The following is a 13949-nucleotide window of genomic DNA, read 5'->3' on the forward strand; positions in this document are numbered from 1 at the left end:
GCGGACCTGGACCAAAGTCTCAAGGAGTCCGACTTCAAGTGCACACCTTCCACCCTTCATGCAGATTGACAACCTTCCTAGACCTTCCCGTCTCTCACGTGGCTGATCAGTCATCCACACCCTGGGGCCTTTGGTTGCGCTGTTGTTTTATCAAGCTCGAATGTTGCATGTTGACAATGGTCGGACCCGACCGCCCGATATCGGTTCCTGCCCCGTGTTTTTGGTGCGGTGGATTTGTCCGATGGTCTTGTCCATCCCTCTGATTCACGTCCGGCTGCTTTGCTGCCTGTTGGCCTGACCTGACCTGTATCGCATCTGCACATCTCCCCTGGTTTTGTTTGGTTGGCCGCCCAGGCCTTGATTAAACAGAAGGGCCTCTTCTGGCCCCTCTGGACTTGGCGCCCTTTCTTTTTGAATCCGAGACTCCTTTTCAATAAAGCCACATCGGCAGGCACGGTCGCTTGTCGCGATACCAATGTGCGCCATGCGCGGTATTAGGAAACCCTCCCCATCCCGCCGCGAAGCTGCCTCCCCGTGGTATATCACCGACGGCCCGTGGAAACCCATTCGGCCTGGAACCCCCTGGCCACCTTCTCGAGCCTCGCCGTCGCCCTCCTGGCCTCGCGCAGGTCCTCCGCCCGGGGCGCGACGACGGTGCTGGTCAGCATGGGCGGGTCGCTCGGGTCGATGCCCTCCATGTCGCCGCCGCCGCCCCCGCCATCGTCCCCCGCCGGGTCCAAGGCGAACGAGAGCGGCCTGGTAGGCGTCCGCCTGCCTACCTCGCCCCTGGGAACCGCGTCTGAAGCACTTCCTCCTCGACCACCACCCCCGCCCCCTCCCGCGTCATCACCGTCGCCGTCGCGGTCATCCCCGCCGTTGACGGACCCCTGCGCCGACCCGACCGCGCCGGCGGCGGTGTGCAGGCTCGTGTTGCTCGTGTTGCGGCCCGGGACGCCGAGGGCGAGGCCCATGGGGCACATGTAGCTGTGCAGGACCACGGGACCGCCATCCGGGTACTCGACCATTGTGCGCAGCGGGGCGCCGCGGCCGATGCGCTTGGCAGCGTCGTAGGAGAGGAGGGCGGTGGCGGAGAGGGATGTCAGGGCTTCGGCCTGCCTTGAGCGCGGGGAGGGCGGCTCGTCTTCGTCGTCTTCGTCGGCTGAGGAAGGGGTGGAGGAGGAGGGCGAGGCGGATGAGGGCGGGGAGGTTGAGAAGGTTGTTGGGTGTCGTTTTCTCTGTTGTTTTGAGTGGTGTGGTTCTTGTTGTGCTTGTGGCTTTGAGGAGGAGGAGGAGGGGGATGTCGAGGAAGTAGAGGAGGAGGCGGATGATATCAGAGGGGTGGTGGCCCTGTCTGTCATGTGTATGGCCAGCGAGGGGTGCTGCGCAGGGAGAGTCGCCATGTTGGCCGTCCAGGAAATGGGGGCCGAACACTGGTGTGTGTGTGTGTGTGTTGGATTGTAACCCAGGGCCGGTAGTTGAAGGTCTTAGGTCTGGCGATCTTGACCAGCAGAGGGAGGTGGTCAGGACCGAGTCTTTGACGATCGCCGGGCTGTGTGACTTGGGGGGGACAGTAGCCGCCGTGAGCGCGCCGGCGAGGATGTGCGGGGTCCAGTTTGCCAGTCCGCGAACGTCAGGCTGAAGGTGTGGACGATAAGGCTGAAGGTGTGGACGATAAGGCGGCGAAGGAGAGTTGCTGGCTATGTCGTGGGCGTGTTGGGATGTTCAATTGACTCAATTGGGTGGGTACCAGCTCGCATATCAGTATATCTGGTCGTTGACGTGACGAGATGACCGACGGAAATCCGAATTGTGCTGAGGTGGTGTGCATTCATTCCGTCAGTATCACGAGCTCCCCCTAGCTCTTGGTCGGAATGGCCGAGTCTAGCCGCCCCATCCCGCCGTGTGTCATTGTCAGGGTTCGGGGCTGCTGCGACAAGCCACATGCGAGCAAAAGTGTGTTCTTTTGGCCTCTTGCTAGAATCACTCTCTGCGTCTCTTATGGCTGTGAATGCATGACATTGGTTCGAGCCGCCGAAATCTTACACGCTGAGTCATTATCAGTTATCCTCTACCGCCCAGAGCCGGGTGTAATGGAAATTGCTGCCAGTCACCATCTTGCATCTCAAACGGTCCCTTGGTGAGATACTGCAGGAGCACCTGAACTCAAGCTCAAGCTCAAACTTTGTCCATGTATTATCACCAATTCGGTGTTCATTTACTGTTGTTGGAACCACCATTACATGCAGAAGAAGGAGGAGGAGGAGGAGGAGGAAGAGAAGACAAAAGGGAAGAGAAGGTCCTGATAGCTTTTCTATTCCAAAAGTCCCAGGCCTCGTGGCTACAGGTGGTCTGTGCGCTCTGCATGCCCCTAGGCCTACCTGCTGTGCCGCAACTATGAATTTATAAACATGCTAGCAGCAACGATTGTCTCCATCCATTTGTTCTTTCCTGCAAGCCAGCTGACACAACCTATCTAAAGCGCCGGACGGAATTTTGCAACTCCATCATATTTCAAGTCAACATCGACTCACCATCATGTCACTCAAGCCTTGGTGGGATTACCCAGGGCAGGAAGACCCGAAATACGCCAATGTGCCCCCACCAGAGAAATTAGAGATGAGTAGAGCAGAGCAGGCTCTGGACGAGGTCCATCTAGTGGCATTTGCACGCGCAGTAGCAAACGTCCTCTCAACGGAGCTCGCCGAGTCAACATTTGCGCAGCTTGTTGACGGCTTACCACTGTGGGATGTTGTTTCCGGCCTTGGCCATTACGGCCTTGACAGGGAGGAGCCCGTCTTTAAACACCGCGAGTTGTGTCCCGGTGTATTAGAAAAGACGAGAGCTTTTCGCACGGCCTTTGACTCTGGAGCACTCGACATCCGGACTGATGTGAATAAGTAAAAGAGCTCCCAGCTTGTCTTCCGATGTTCTGACGCATGTCTCCAGGTTTTGCATCGATACCAATCCGTTCCGGTCGGCTCTCGGGCGTCAAAATTGCCTCTGATCGAGCTCATCGCCGTCGCAGTGCATGCCATCGCAGTCCAACTCGTCAAGCAGGTTGATGGCGGACTACATAAGAGCGATAAGTTTCCAAGCGATGAGCATTATGAGCAGTATAGTTGGCGCCGAAAAAATCAACTCCGTTCTCGCTCTGGCGTTACGATGACCCCGAACAATATCCTGACGGAAATGCCGACATCGCGGCCTATTGGGCGGAGGACCAGATCTTTGGGGGAATTGTCCTATTTGATCGAGGAGAGAGCGGCTCTGAGGTATGCATACTTCCCTCCCAAAGCTCTTAGCATCTTATGGAGCACCATCAATGGAAAGTAATCAAACTAATAGTTTCTTAGCAAAACAGCGTCTGGTTCCATTCTTCGCGCCGTGGGATTACGGACCATGTATACGCTTTGAAAGACGAGCAGACTGCATCTCTACTCCTTTTTCTTGAGTCAGAACCTGGCAAGGCACCATGTCCTTTGCCGATACTAGGGGATAAGGAAAGCATACGGAGAGATTGGCAGATCTCCATCCCGAAGTACAATATCTACAGGGATCGTTGGGAGCGCAAGATTCGGTTCAGAAGCTACTATTGGTATAACCACTTTCAGAGCAGGTGCAGAGCATGCGACGAGGATCCAGTGGAAAATCCAGAGTGGGGCCACGACCGTGAGCCATGATTTACTTGGGGGCAATATGTTGCCAATACTTGAAAGACAGTCATTGCAATTATCTGGAGCTTATTATTCGACGGAAGAATGAGTAATTACTGCTACTTTCATGTGCTCTAAAGCATATCGAACGATATCATGGACTCTTCTATGTGCAGCTCATCGACTGGACAAGGAACTGGCTCGACCCAGATGCCGATACGCGGTAACCCTCGAGGCTCTGGGAGTTCCGGAGGTCCATCTTCCAGTCCAGACCCCGTCCTCATTGGAAATCTGCGACTTTTTTGCGACAAAAGATGGGGACTTGATGTCTCTTACCGCGGCGCAGAGCTCAGCGATTGCGTAATGATCCCCAAAGGCGACCCCAGGTTCAAACTCCTTGCACATTGTATCCACCTTGGCTTGAGATTTCTCGAGCACGAAGTCGGAAATGCAGCGTTGGTGGCAACAGCCTCTAAGATAATACTGGAACGACGCAACTTCAGAAAGGCTGACGATCAAGACACCCGAGAAGCGGGCGCGAACGTATATGATACAGGAGACAAGGAGAGGCCTCTAAGTGAGATGAAGCACTGGGTTAACGATTTCCTGAAAAAGGTGCGCGCAGACTTTCCCACTACCTATGCCACGAGGACTCTTCCGCCTTCTGCCGACGGAATGACGCATAATTCAGCATGGGGCACCGACATCGCGGAAATGAGCAAAAGCTTGGCGGGCGCCTATATATCCACCAATGCGTAAGTCTCAGAGGTCAGAGATGCTGCAAGTATCTAACTTTCCCCTCAACTCAACACATCACTGTCGTCTTCAATTTACTAAGTCCTTCACCTCCCTACGCTGCTTTCCTCGATCGTTAAGAACAAGAAACCCTTCCTTGTCCGGCCAAAAAACTGATCTATAAATCAAATGTGAACTAACGTCTTGTGAGTAGATGGTTGATCAGGCCATCAGCATAGCAAATGCCATTCACAAACTGGAAGAGAAGCTACAAGCAAGCAAGAAGAAAGTGAACAACGAGAAAGACGGGAAAGAGAAAGAACGGCTAAAGGAAGCGCAAAGCTCGGTGGCGAGAGACCTTGCAGCAATGAAGACCAGCTACGACACCGCTATCTACCACCTGTCTATCACTTTCTCCCATGAACTCTGCCATTTGTTCACTGGCTTTTTGACTGGGGCGAACCGACCTCGTACGCCTGAACAAGTCACAGCGGCCGACTATGCCACCCCAGGATATTGTAGTGAGCATGGATGGGCCTGGGAGTACAAGGTGTTAAACGGCTGCACGTTCTTCTTCATCGATTCCAAAATGGAGAAATTTCCACTTGAGCAACGAGCAGGGACGCCTTACGCCCATGATGACGATGCTACAATGCAATCTTGGTACAAATACAAGCCAGATTTTATGTCGAAGATGGTCAATCTTGGTAAGTATTCGAAGTAGCACATCATGAATCTTTTGCGAGCATTCACTAACAAGTGAAACCCAGATTTTTCATCCTTCCTGGCAACCTCGAAGAAGCGGTTTCAAGCGTTCGACCCACAAGACCCACTGCAGCGATCAGGCGTCCCCGGAACGGAATTGAGCTTTGTCAGAAGGAAGATCATGGAGGCCGGTTTCATCAAAATCGGGAAGGTATTCCCTGAGAATATGCCGACGCGAAGAGTTCCGCCAGTGCAGCGAAATGTGCTGATGCATTTGAACACCTTGTCTAAGTATAATGTGACAGTTGCTGATATCCATCTTCCCCTCCGACCTTCGGCTTTGCGGGTTGCCTAGTTAGATATAACTTAGAAACAATATCAAGCTATTCACTATTCCATGAAGAAACACAATCTTTCCAGTATAAAGCCCGAGGGGGGGGGGGGTCCAACCAGGTGGATAAAGCATACACTCATAGACAATCAATTACCCAAAACACCCCCGGAATGGGCTTAAATGAATGTCAATGTACAATTAAATACATTTGGCATTTCTTTGATTACTTAAATGAATTTTCGGGCCGTTATCATATCCATCAGAGAGGGGTCACAAACCTGCCTCTATTAAGCCATTAGCCCTGTGCTTTGGTCTCGTAGACAAGAGAAATGAAATCCATGAAATTACTTATTCTCAGGCTGCAGTAACCAGCCTAATTTAAGCGCTCACATCATACACATAATTACAAATATAAAGGCTTCACAGGGTATCAGTGCCGCTGTATCATTCCCTTCTAGTCTTTGCAAGTCTTTATGGTTCTACCGCCCAAAGTTCTGCTTGTAAAAAGACCTAACCTCCTTGTTCCCACCCACCCCAACCGCCAGCCCTCTAGCATTTCCCACGACCTCGAGGCCCCGCAGGCTCGTGGCGCGCGACAGCGCAACGTATACCTGGCCATCGGCAAATGCCTTTGACACGTCGACCTTGACCTTGTCCAGCGTCATCCCCTGTGCCCTGTGTATGCTGAGGGCCCAGGCGGGCGTGAGGGGTATCTGCGTGCGACACAGCAGCGAGTAGGGCTCGTCGTCACCGAGCTCGTTCACCTGGCACTCGGCTCGGATGGGGCGCTCGATGCCGTTGCCGAAGCGAACGATGGGCCAGACCGGCTCGTGGACGGTCTCCTCGTAGGTAGTTATCTCGATCTCTTTGAGCCCGGCGTGGTCACCAGAGCTGGGAGATAGCTGTGTCCCGCTCCCGTCAGGCGACGTCCATCCAACAACGACGCCCTGGCTGCCGTTGCAAAGCCCGTTGTTCATGTCGAGGTTGACCAGCAGAACGACCGGCATTCCGCATTTGAGCTCCACCAGACGGTCCATGGAATGTTCATCGAGGGACTTCAAGGACCCATCTGCGTGCTTCTCGCCCCTTCCCTCTAGGTGTGGGTGCTTCTCCCTGTTCCAGACAAAGGTGTCACGGCACTGGAACGAATACGACTTTGCGACCAAGTTCCGAAACCCCCTCTCGTTCACAAGGCGAACTTCCTCGCGCGTCGAGTACAGCTCAACGGCTCCCGTAGTGTTTGTTTCGTGGTTCATCAGGAGGTCCACTTCCTCCGGCGTAAACGCCTCGCCCAGTCGACACTTGTTTAATAAAGAGATGAAGTCTGCATCGCGTTGCCGGTGTATCGTGTCAAGATGCACGTAAGCAAAGTTGCACTCCTCCCAGGCCTTGCTCCGGAAAGCCCATTTCTCACTCTCGTGGTATTTCGCACTGCACCGACCGCAGTGGTGCGTCTCATCTTCCACATCCAACTCCATCTCACCGCCGCACTCCATGCAGTGCCTGAACGGCCGCACAGGCGGGAGCTGCGCAAAGTCACCCGTGACTATGACCTGGACGCCGCCAAACGGGTACTCCTGCGCCGGGTACCCGCGCTTGTGCCGCGCCGCCTTCATGACCTGGTTCAGGCGCTCCAGGTGCAGGTTCTCCACCATGCTGACCTCGTCGATGATGACCACGTCCGTCCGCCGGAAGCGCCTCCGGACCGCACTGTTCTTCTTCCTCGCCATCGCCCTCAGCTGCTCGATGCCGAGCTTGTGCGAGTTGGGGCTCCAACCGGCAAAGGTCCAGGTGGTCGTCCCGTTGATGGCGAGCGCGGCCCGGCCGGTCGGGGCGACCACCCTGACGCGCTTGCCCATGTGGCTCAGCCGCTGCACCAGGGCGCGCAGGACGGTCGACTTGCCGCATCCTGCTGACCCCGTGTAGAAGATGTTGCGGCCGCTGGCGGCGAGCTCGACGACCTCGGCCTGCTCCGGGGAGAGCCGTGGGCCGTCAACATGGAGCAGCTCACTCCTGCCACCCGGCGCCTCGGGTTTCCTTTTTGGCCGACGTTTTTTTGACTTGTGTTTTGGCGCCTCTGTACTGTTTGTACTGCTGCAGCTTAGGATAGTGGATATTGCTTCTTTGGAGAGCTCTTTGGCGCGCTTTTTGGCATATTTGTTGACGGTGGATAGGGCACGGCAGTCCAGGCTAGGGACGCGCCAGGCCGGTGCGCCAAGACCGTGGCATTGTTGCACCAGACGAAGCGACACCACGCAATGGAATAAAGACCGAGAATAAGGCCCAAGCACGGCCTGTCCTCTCAGGGACGCCATGAGCCTGGGGATGATTGATCACCTGAGACCGTGATGAGCACGTCGGGAGCCGGTGGACGACATTGAAAGGGCAGGGTGTGGACAGATACGACGGGCTGTTCCTCGTCACACATGCTGCTTGAGCTAAGTACCGCGGGAGAGAGGACTGAGGGGCGTGGCAATCCCGCGGGAACTAACGATTAGTACCAACCTTGGAAGGACGGTTGCGACATACCAGTGCTCACGCAGAATTTATTCCTTGAGGAAAGTTTTTGATGTTGGCATTGAAAGGACCCGGTCTATTGACGAGGAACGAGATTTGGCGGAAGGAAGAAAGAGCTAGATAGAGTCTCCTTGCTGCCACTCTGAAGGGAAAAGTAAGTAAGTAAGTAGTATTTAACGCCGTGCTATCTCTACATAGCGGATAAACGAGCTTGCCTCCCAAAGGGCATATTGGCATGCTAAGCTGATTCTAGAGTAAAATACCCCTTCCTTATTTAATAACTTATATTTAATAACATATAACCCTTTTTCTTAGCATTTCTTTTATAAAAAAATTATAAATAGCTTTTTAAAGTAAATTTTGCTAAAAGAAAATATTAAAATAATTTATAAATTATTTTTATAATACCTTTATTGCTAAATATAAAAAGTATTAACTTTTAGTTTAATCCTAATTTATATTATATACTTATTAAGGCAAATAAGGAAGTAATTTAAGGCGCATAATATATTATTATATATTACTTTATTATAAAAAGCATGCTAATTATTATATTATATTCCATAATAATTATAAATAAATAAATAAAAAATAAAAAATAAAAACCTTAAGAAAAATATAAATTATTTTCTTATAATAAAAGAAACTTTTAGTTATTTATCCTTATATATGCTTTATAAGATAATTTATAACTATTCTTATAAGTTATTAACTTATATATTGCCGCCTTATTATATATAAATTTATAAATAAAATTATATATTTTTTAAAAAGTTCTTAAAGGTATTTAACTTTTTTATTAATTTATTAAGGTATATCCTTTTTTCCTAAGTTATATATGAAAGTTATTATGGCTAATTCCTAGGCTATAATTAAATGGTAAATTATGTTAAAACCTTTTAATAAAAAATAAAATGCTTTAGGACCTTTAAGTTTTTATAATTATAGTTTAGCTAAGCATTATTATATTTAAAATGTTTATAATATTATATAAAGTTGCTATAGCTTATTTTTATTGTTAAATAGTAATATAGTTATATTTTATTAAGTAAAAGCTTTAATAAGCATTTTATCTTATAATTTAAGTTAAAAACGTAATATTTACTTAATAGCTTATTTTTTACCTTATTTTAATATTTGTATTAAAAGTTTTTTAGCTTATAATATATTATGCTTTTAATCCTTAATATAATAAGGCTTATGTTAAGGTTTGGGTTTGCTATTTATTTAGCCTTAGCTAGCTTATTAGCTGCTTTATTCCTTAAAATATTTATATAATTTAGGCTTTACCTTATTATAACTATTCTTCTTTTTATTTCTTTATAAAATTATAAAAAGGCTTATTATAATAATATTAACATTTATTCTTAAAGGCATTAAATAATTAATATATTATTTAAGTAAATTATAATAAGTGTTATGGGCTGGCCCCAGAGGGGCTGCAGGCTGGTTAGCGCCTTCTCCCATAAGCTGCAAAAGCAGCAACCTTTTAACTAAGCCAAAAGGTACGTAATAATCCAAGCTCCCTTGGATTACCTAGCCAGCCACTATAAGGCTTGGGCTTCCAGCCCAAGCCCATTACAATAAGCTATCTTAAATAAGCTATCTTAGCATGCTTAAGTCCTTATAAAGCTTTAATAGCCTTTATATTAAATACTATAAAGCATATATTAATTATACATAACCTTATAATGATAAAAACTATATCCTTTAGCTAGTTTAAGTAAATTACATAGCTATAACTTAATTTATTTTATTTCTTAAAATTATTTAAAAAGATAATTACTTGCTTTTAGTTTTAAAAGGTAAATTAATTTATAAATTTCTTAGCAGCCTTTATCTTTAATTATCTCCTTATTAAGTTAATATAACTTCTTAATATATACCTTGGCTTTATAAGAATTAATTTATGTATTATATGTAAAAACATGCTTTTTGCTATTTATACCTTAATATATAAATAGTAAGGCATACTTTAGTTTCTTCTTAATGCAACCTTTAGCATCTTTATCTTATAAATAAGTAGATATACCTTATTTAACTTTTATAATTTATATATAAAGTAAAGATATAATTCTTTAAAAGTTAATTTTACTATAAGCAACCTTATATTTTAATAGAGAATTTTATTTAGCGTTATTTACTAAATTAGCAAAATGGCTTATATTATGGTGGAAATAACTTTTTGTATTTATTTAATATATTATTTAATCCTTGCATTAACCTTTAGCTTTCTTACTTATACTTAATTATAAAAGGGCTTTATTTATTTATTATATTATGTTTTAGCCTTATATAAAAGTAATAATAAAATGTATATTTTTGCTATTATATATATAAATGCTGGTAAGGGTTTATACTTAATATTTGCTAAGTTGTGTAAGTAGTTTACTACTTATATTGCCTTGCTGTACCTTTTTATTATATATTGCTAAAAGATAAGTTTTTAATTTAAGAAGATGTTAAGTTAGCATAAGGTTAGCTAAATTAATTTCCTATTATTTATTCTTAAATTTCCGCTTTAAACTTTTACTAAGTTAATTATAAGTTAATTATTAACCTTAATGAAAAGGTTATAATTATTATTTTGCTTTATAATATATAGTAATTTATACTTTTTTAATGTAAAAAATACTTTATTTTTATTTCCTTAGCTTAAAATATTATATATATTATTAGCTAAGTCAAGCGCGTTTTTATTAAATATTCTTTTTACTTATTTTAAGGTAAGATTATTAGTATACTTAAAGTATAAGATTATATCTTTTTAAAATAGCTTTATAAGGTAAAGAAGGAAGATTAATAAGGATTAAGATAAGCTTTATAGCATTTTATAAATTATATTTAGGAACTTAATAATAATATTTTTTAAGTAAATTTATACTTATTTTTTACTTAAAAAGCTATTTATTATATATAATAAGTAAAGTAATTAGCCTTAAGCCTTTATTTATTATAAAAATTATTTTTATAAAAATATATTAAAAGCCTCTTAAATATTTATTATAAGAATTAAGATAACTTTTTATATAGCTAGTGCTTATTATGTATTATATATAAAGGCTATGATTAAGTTTATAGTTAAGTACTTTAGTAAGGCGCTAGCTTATTATAAGTTAATAATTCCTTTCTTAAGGGCAGCTTATATTATTTTCTTTATTATAATTTGCTTTAGGTTTTTTTTTAAGTATAAAATAAGTATAATTAAGCGCTATAAATAATATAAGGATAGGTTAGGCTTCTTTATTTTAAGAATTATTATAACTTTTACCTTTCTTTATAATTAAGAATAATATCCTATCCTTAAATATTTATTAAAAAGGGCTTTTATATATTTTTATAAGGCAAGCTATATAGCTTTAAGGAGATGAATTATAATTTAATTAACCCTTAATAAAATACTGCTAACTTTAATTATATATGCTTTTACTTTCTTTTTAATTGCATCCCTTATGCAGTTAAGTATTAGTTTTGCCTTTTTTAGCGCTTAGCCTTTTAGCGGGTTTTTTATAAGGTTATTTTTTATAATAAAGCATTATATAATAAGCTTAGCTAACTTTAAAGCCTTGCCTTTAATTAACTTTATTATGCTATTTTTAATTTTAAACAAGGGGGACTTATATCTTAGCCTTAGTTTATATTATCTTATTATAATATATAATTTTTAATTAATATTAGCTAAGTTAATAATCTTTCATTAATATTCTTATTTTGCTATTTAAATTATATAATAAAAGTATTATTTATTATTTAAGGCTTTTTTTTATAAATTTTATTTATTTAAGTTTTAATATGCTTTTTAAGTAGCTTTATATTTTAATGTTTATTAAGGGGTTGCCTTTATTTATTTTTAATTAAGGGATTTAATAACTTAAATAACTTTTATAAAGGCTTCCTTAAACTTTTAAATTTAATTATTTATTGCTGCCTTATTTTTATTTTAAATATTCTTTAAGGATGGTAATTATATAAATATAATTATAATAAGCTTTATAAATACTTATAGCTTTATCTTTAGTATTTATATTGCATTTTACATTAATAGTTAATTGCCTTACCTTAATATTATTATAATAAAGACCTTATAATTTAATCTTATTTAAAGATTTTTTTAAACTTATGTTTTTATAAAGGGAATATTAAAAAAGATAAGGTTTAAGATATAACTTAACCTTTATATATTAATTTTTAATTATTTTATATAAGTTATTTCTAAGTTTAATAACTATTAGGCTAAAGCATTTCCCTTATTAATGCTGCTTATTTTTAATTCTTAAAGTTTATTATATATATTTATATTATTCTTTATAATGCATTTATTTAATAATATTAAGCTAATAAAATACTTTAAAACCTTATTAATCCTTAGTTATTAATAAAAGTTAAAAATAATAATATTATTTACTATAAGCTAAAGCAAGTTCCTTAAGTAAATTAAATATTACTACTTAATTTAAAATACAGCATCTTTATATATATATATTGCAACTTAAAGTTTATTTAAAATATTATATTATTTATTAATTAATATATAAAACTTAAAGGTTAGGTAATTTTAAATTTTTATTAAAAACTTAATTTATAGTTTTTAAATTAAGGCAATATTTATATATTATTTAAAATAAAGCTATAAGAAAGTAATATATATCTTTAAGGCTTATTTAATATTATTTTATATTAGCATAAGGTTTTTTAATATTAATACTTGCCTTATTGCTAAGTTATTTTATAAAAAGCCTTTATTTATATATAATATCTTTATTATAATCTTTAAATGCTTTAAACTTATTATAAATTATTTTTTATAAATTATATATTTTATTACTTATAGCTATATATTATAATTTTTACTATATTATAAGTATTTTAATATTTTCTTTATTGCTATTTAATAGTATATAGCTAAGTATTATTAAATATATACTTACTACTTTTTTTCATTCCTATTCTTATATTATAATGTTATTATTTAGCATTATAAGCATTAAATTCTATTTTAACTTTAATCTTAAGCTTTAAGGCAATATATTAATTATAATATATTACTTACTTTTAACTTTATAAATTGCTTTAAGGGCTTTTTTTATTAAGTAAATAAGGCGCCTCTTTTCTTAATAAAGAGCTGCTAAGTAGTTTTTATAATTTACTTTATATAATTTATAGCAATTAATACAATATATTAATTTATTATACTTTAATTCTTAATACTAATCCATCTTATCCCTATAATAATAATACTATATTTACTAATTACATTATTTTTTATTATAATATTCTTAGCAGCTTAAGCTATAAAGTTTAAACTTTAATTTCTTATTAATTAGCTAGAAAAACTTGTTGCATTTAAATAGCTTAAAGGCCTTAATTTTATAAAGAAAGGAAATAATTTAAAAGCCCTTACCCATAATTAAGTTTAATATATACTTAAATAACTTGCATAATACTAATTAAAGTTTAATTTATGCTTTTACCTTTTTATTAATAATTATTATTATATATATTAAGTTTCTTACTTTTTAAATTCCTTAAAAAAATTATAAAATTAATAAAATAATATAATTATATTAAGTTTTTAATAGCATTATATTTATTGCTATTGCTAATTACATAACTTCGCTTCATGCTTTTAAGAATATAAACTTATTTTAAATAGCTTTTATTATTAATTAAATAATATATTTTATCTTTATATTATTAAGGTTTGAAATATTTATTAATATAAAACCTAAGGCTTAATAAATTTAGGCTTTAAGAGCGAAAGCTTTTTACCTAAGCACTAATCTATATTTTATATTCCTATTTTATAGCAAGAAAAGGATTTAAAGATCTTTTTTAGCCCCTTAATTATTATAATTTATACTTAACTTCCCTAATTATATTAAGGCTAAGGTAGGTAAGTTAAAGATTATAAAGCTTAAGCTATTATATTAATAAGTAATTTATTATTTTAAAATATATTAAATATTATTATTAACTTTGCTTATAAGGGCTTTAATAATATTTAT

At 39.6% G+C, this 13949-nt stretch overlaps 2 protein-coding genes across 2 annotated transcripts; one reads left to right on the forward strand and one right to left on the reverse strand.

Annotated features, from left to right (window-relative positions):
* Nucleotides 1-542: 542 nt before the first annotated feature.
* On the reverse strand, nucleotides 543-1400 carry INS49_005527 (uncharacterized protein; the record flags this gene model as incomplete). The annotated part of the gene is made up of 1 exon (XM_043166306.1): nucleotides 543-1400. One exon carries the CDS (start codon nucleotides 1398-1400, stop codon nucleotides 543-545), a length of 858 nt encoding a protein of 285 aa, XP_043017086.1.
* A 1135-nt stretch (nucleotides 1401-2535) lies between these two features.
* On the forward strand, nucleotides 2536-5452 carry INS49_005528 (uncharacterized protein; the record flags this gene model as incomplete). Its single annotated transcript, XM_043166307.1, has 8 exons — nucleotides 2536-2889; nucleotides 2947-3057; nucleotides 3120-3272; nucleotides 3354-3669; nucleotides 4000-4408; nucleotides 4623-5095; nucleotides 5159-5304; nucleotides 5399-5452. 8 exons carry the CDS (start codon nucleotides 2536-2538, stop codon nucleotides 5450-5452), a joined length of 2016 nt encoding a protein of 671 aa, XP_043017087.1.
* Nucleotides 5453-13949: the final 8497 nt, after the last annotated feature.

The sequence above is a fragment of the Diaporthe citri genome, assembly GCF_014595645.1.
Source record: "Diaporthe citri strain NFHF-8-4 chromosome Unknown scaffold_18, whole genome shotgun sequence".
Classification (NCBI taxonomy): domain Eukaryota; kingdom Fungi; phylum Ascomycota; class Sordariomycetes; order Diaporthales; family Diaporthaceae; genus Diaporthe; species Diaporthe citri.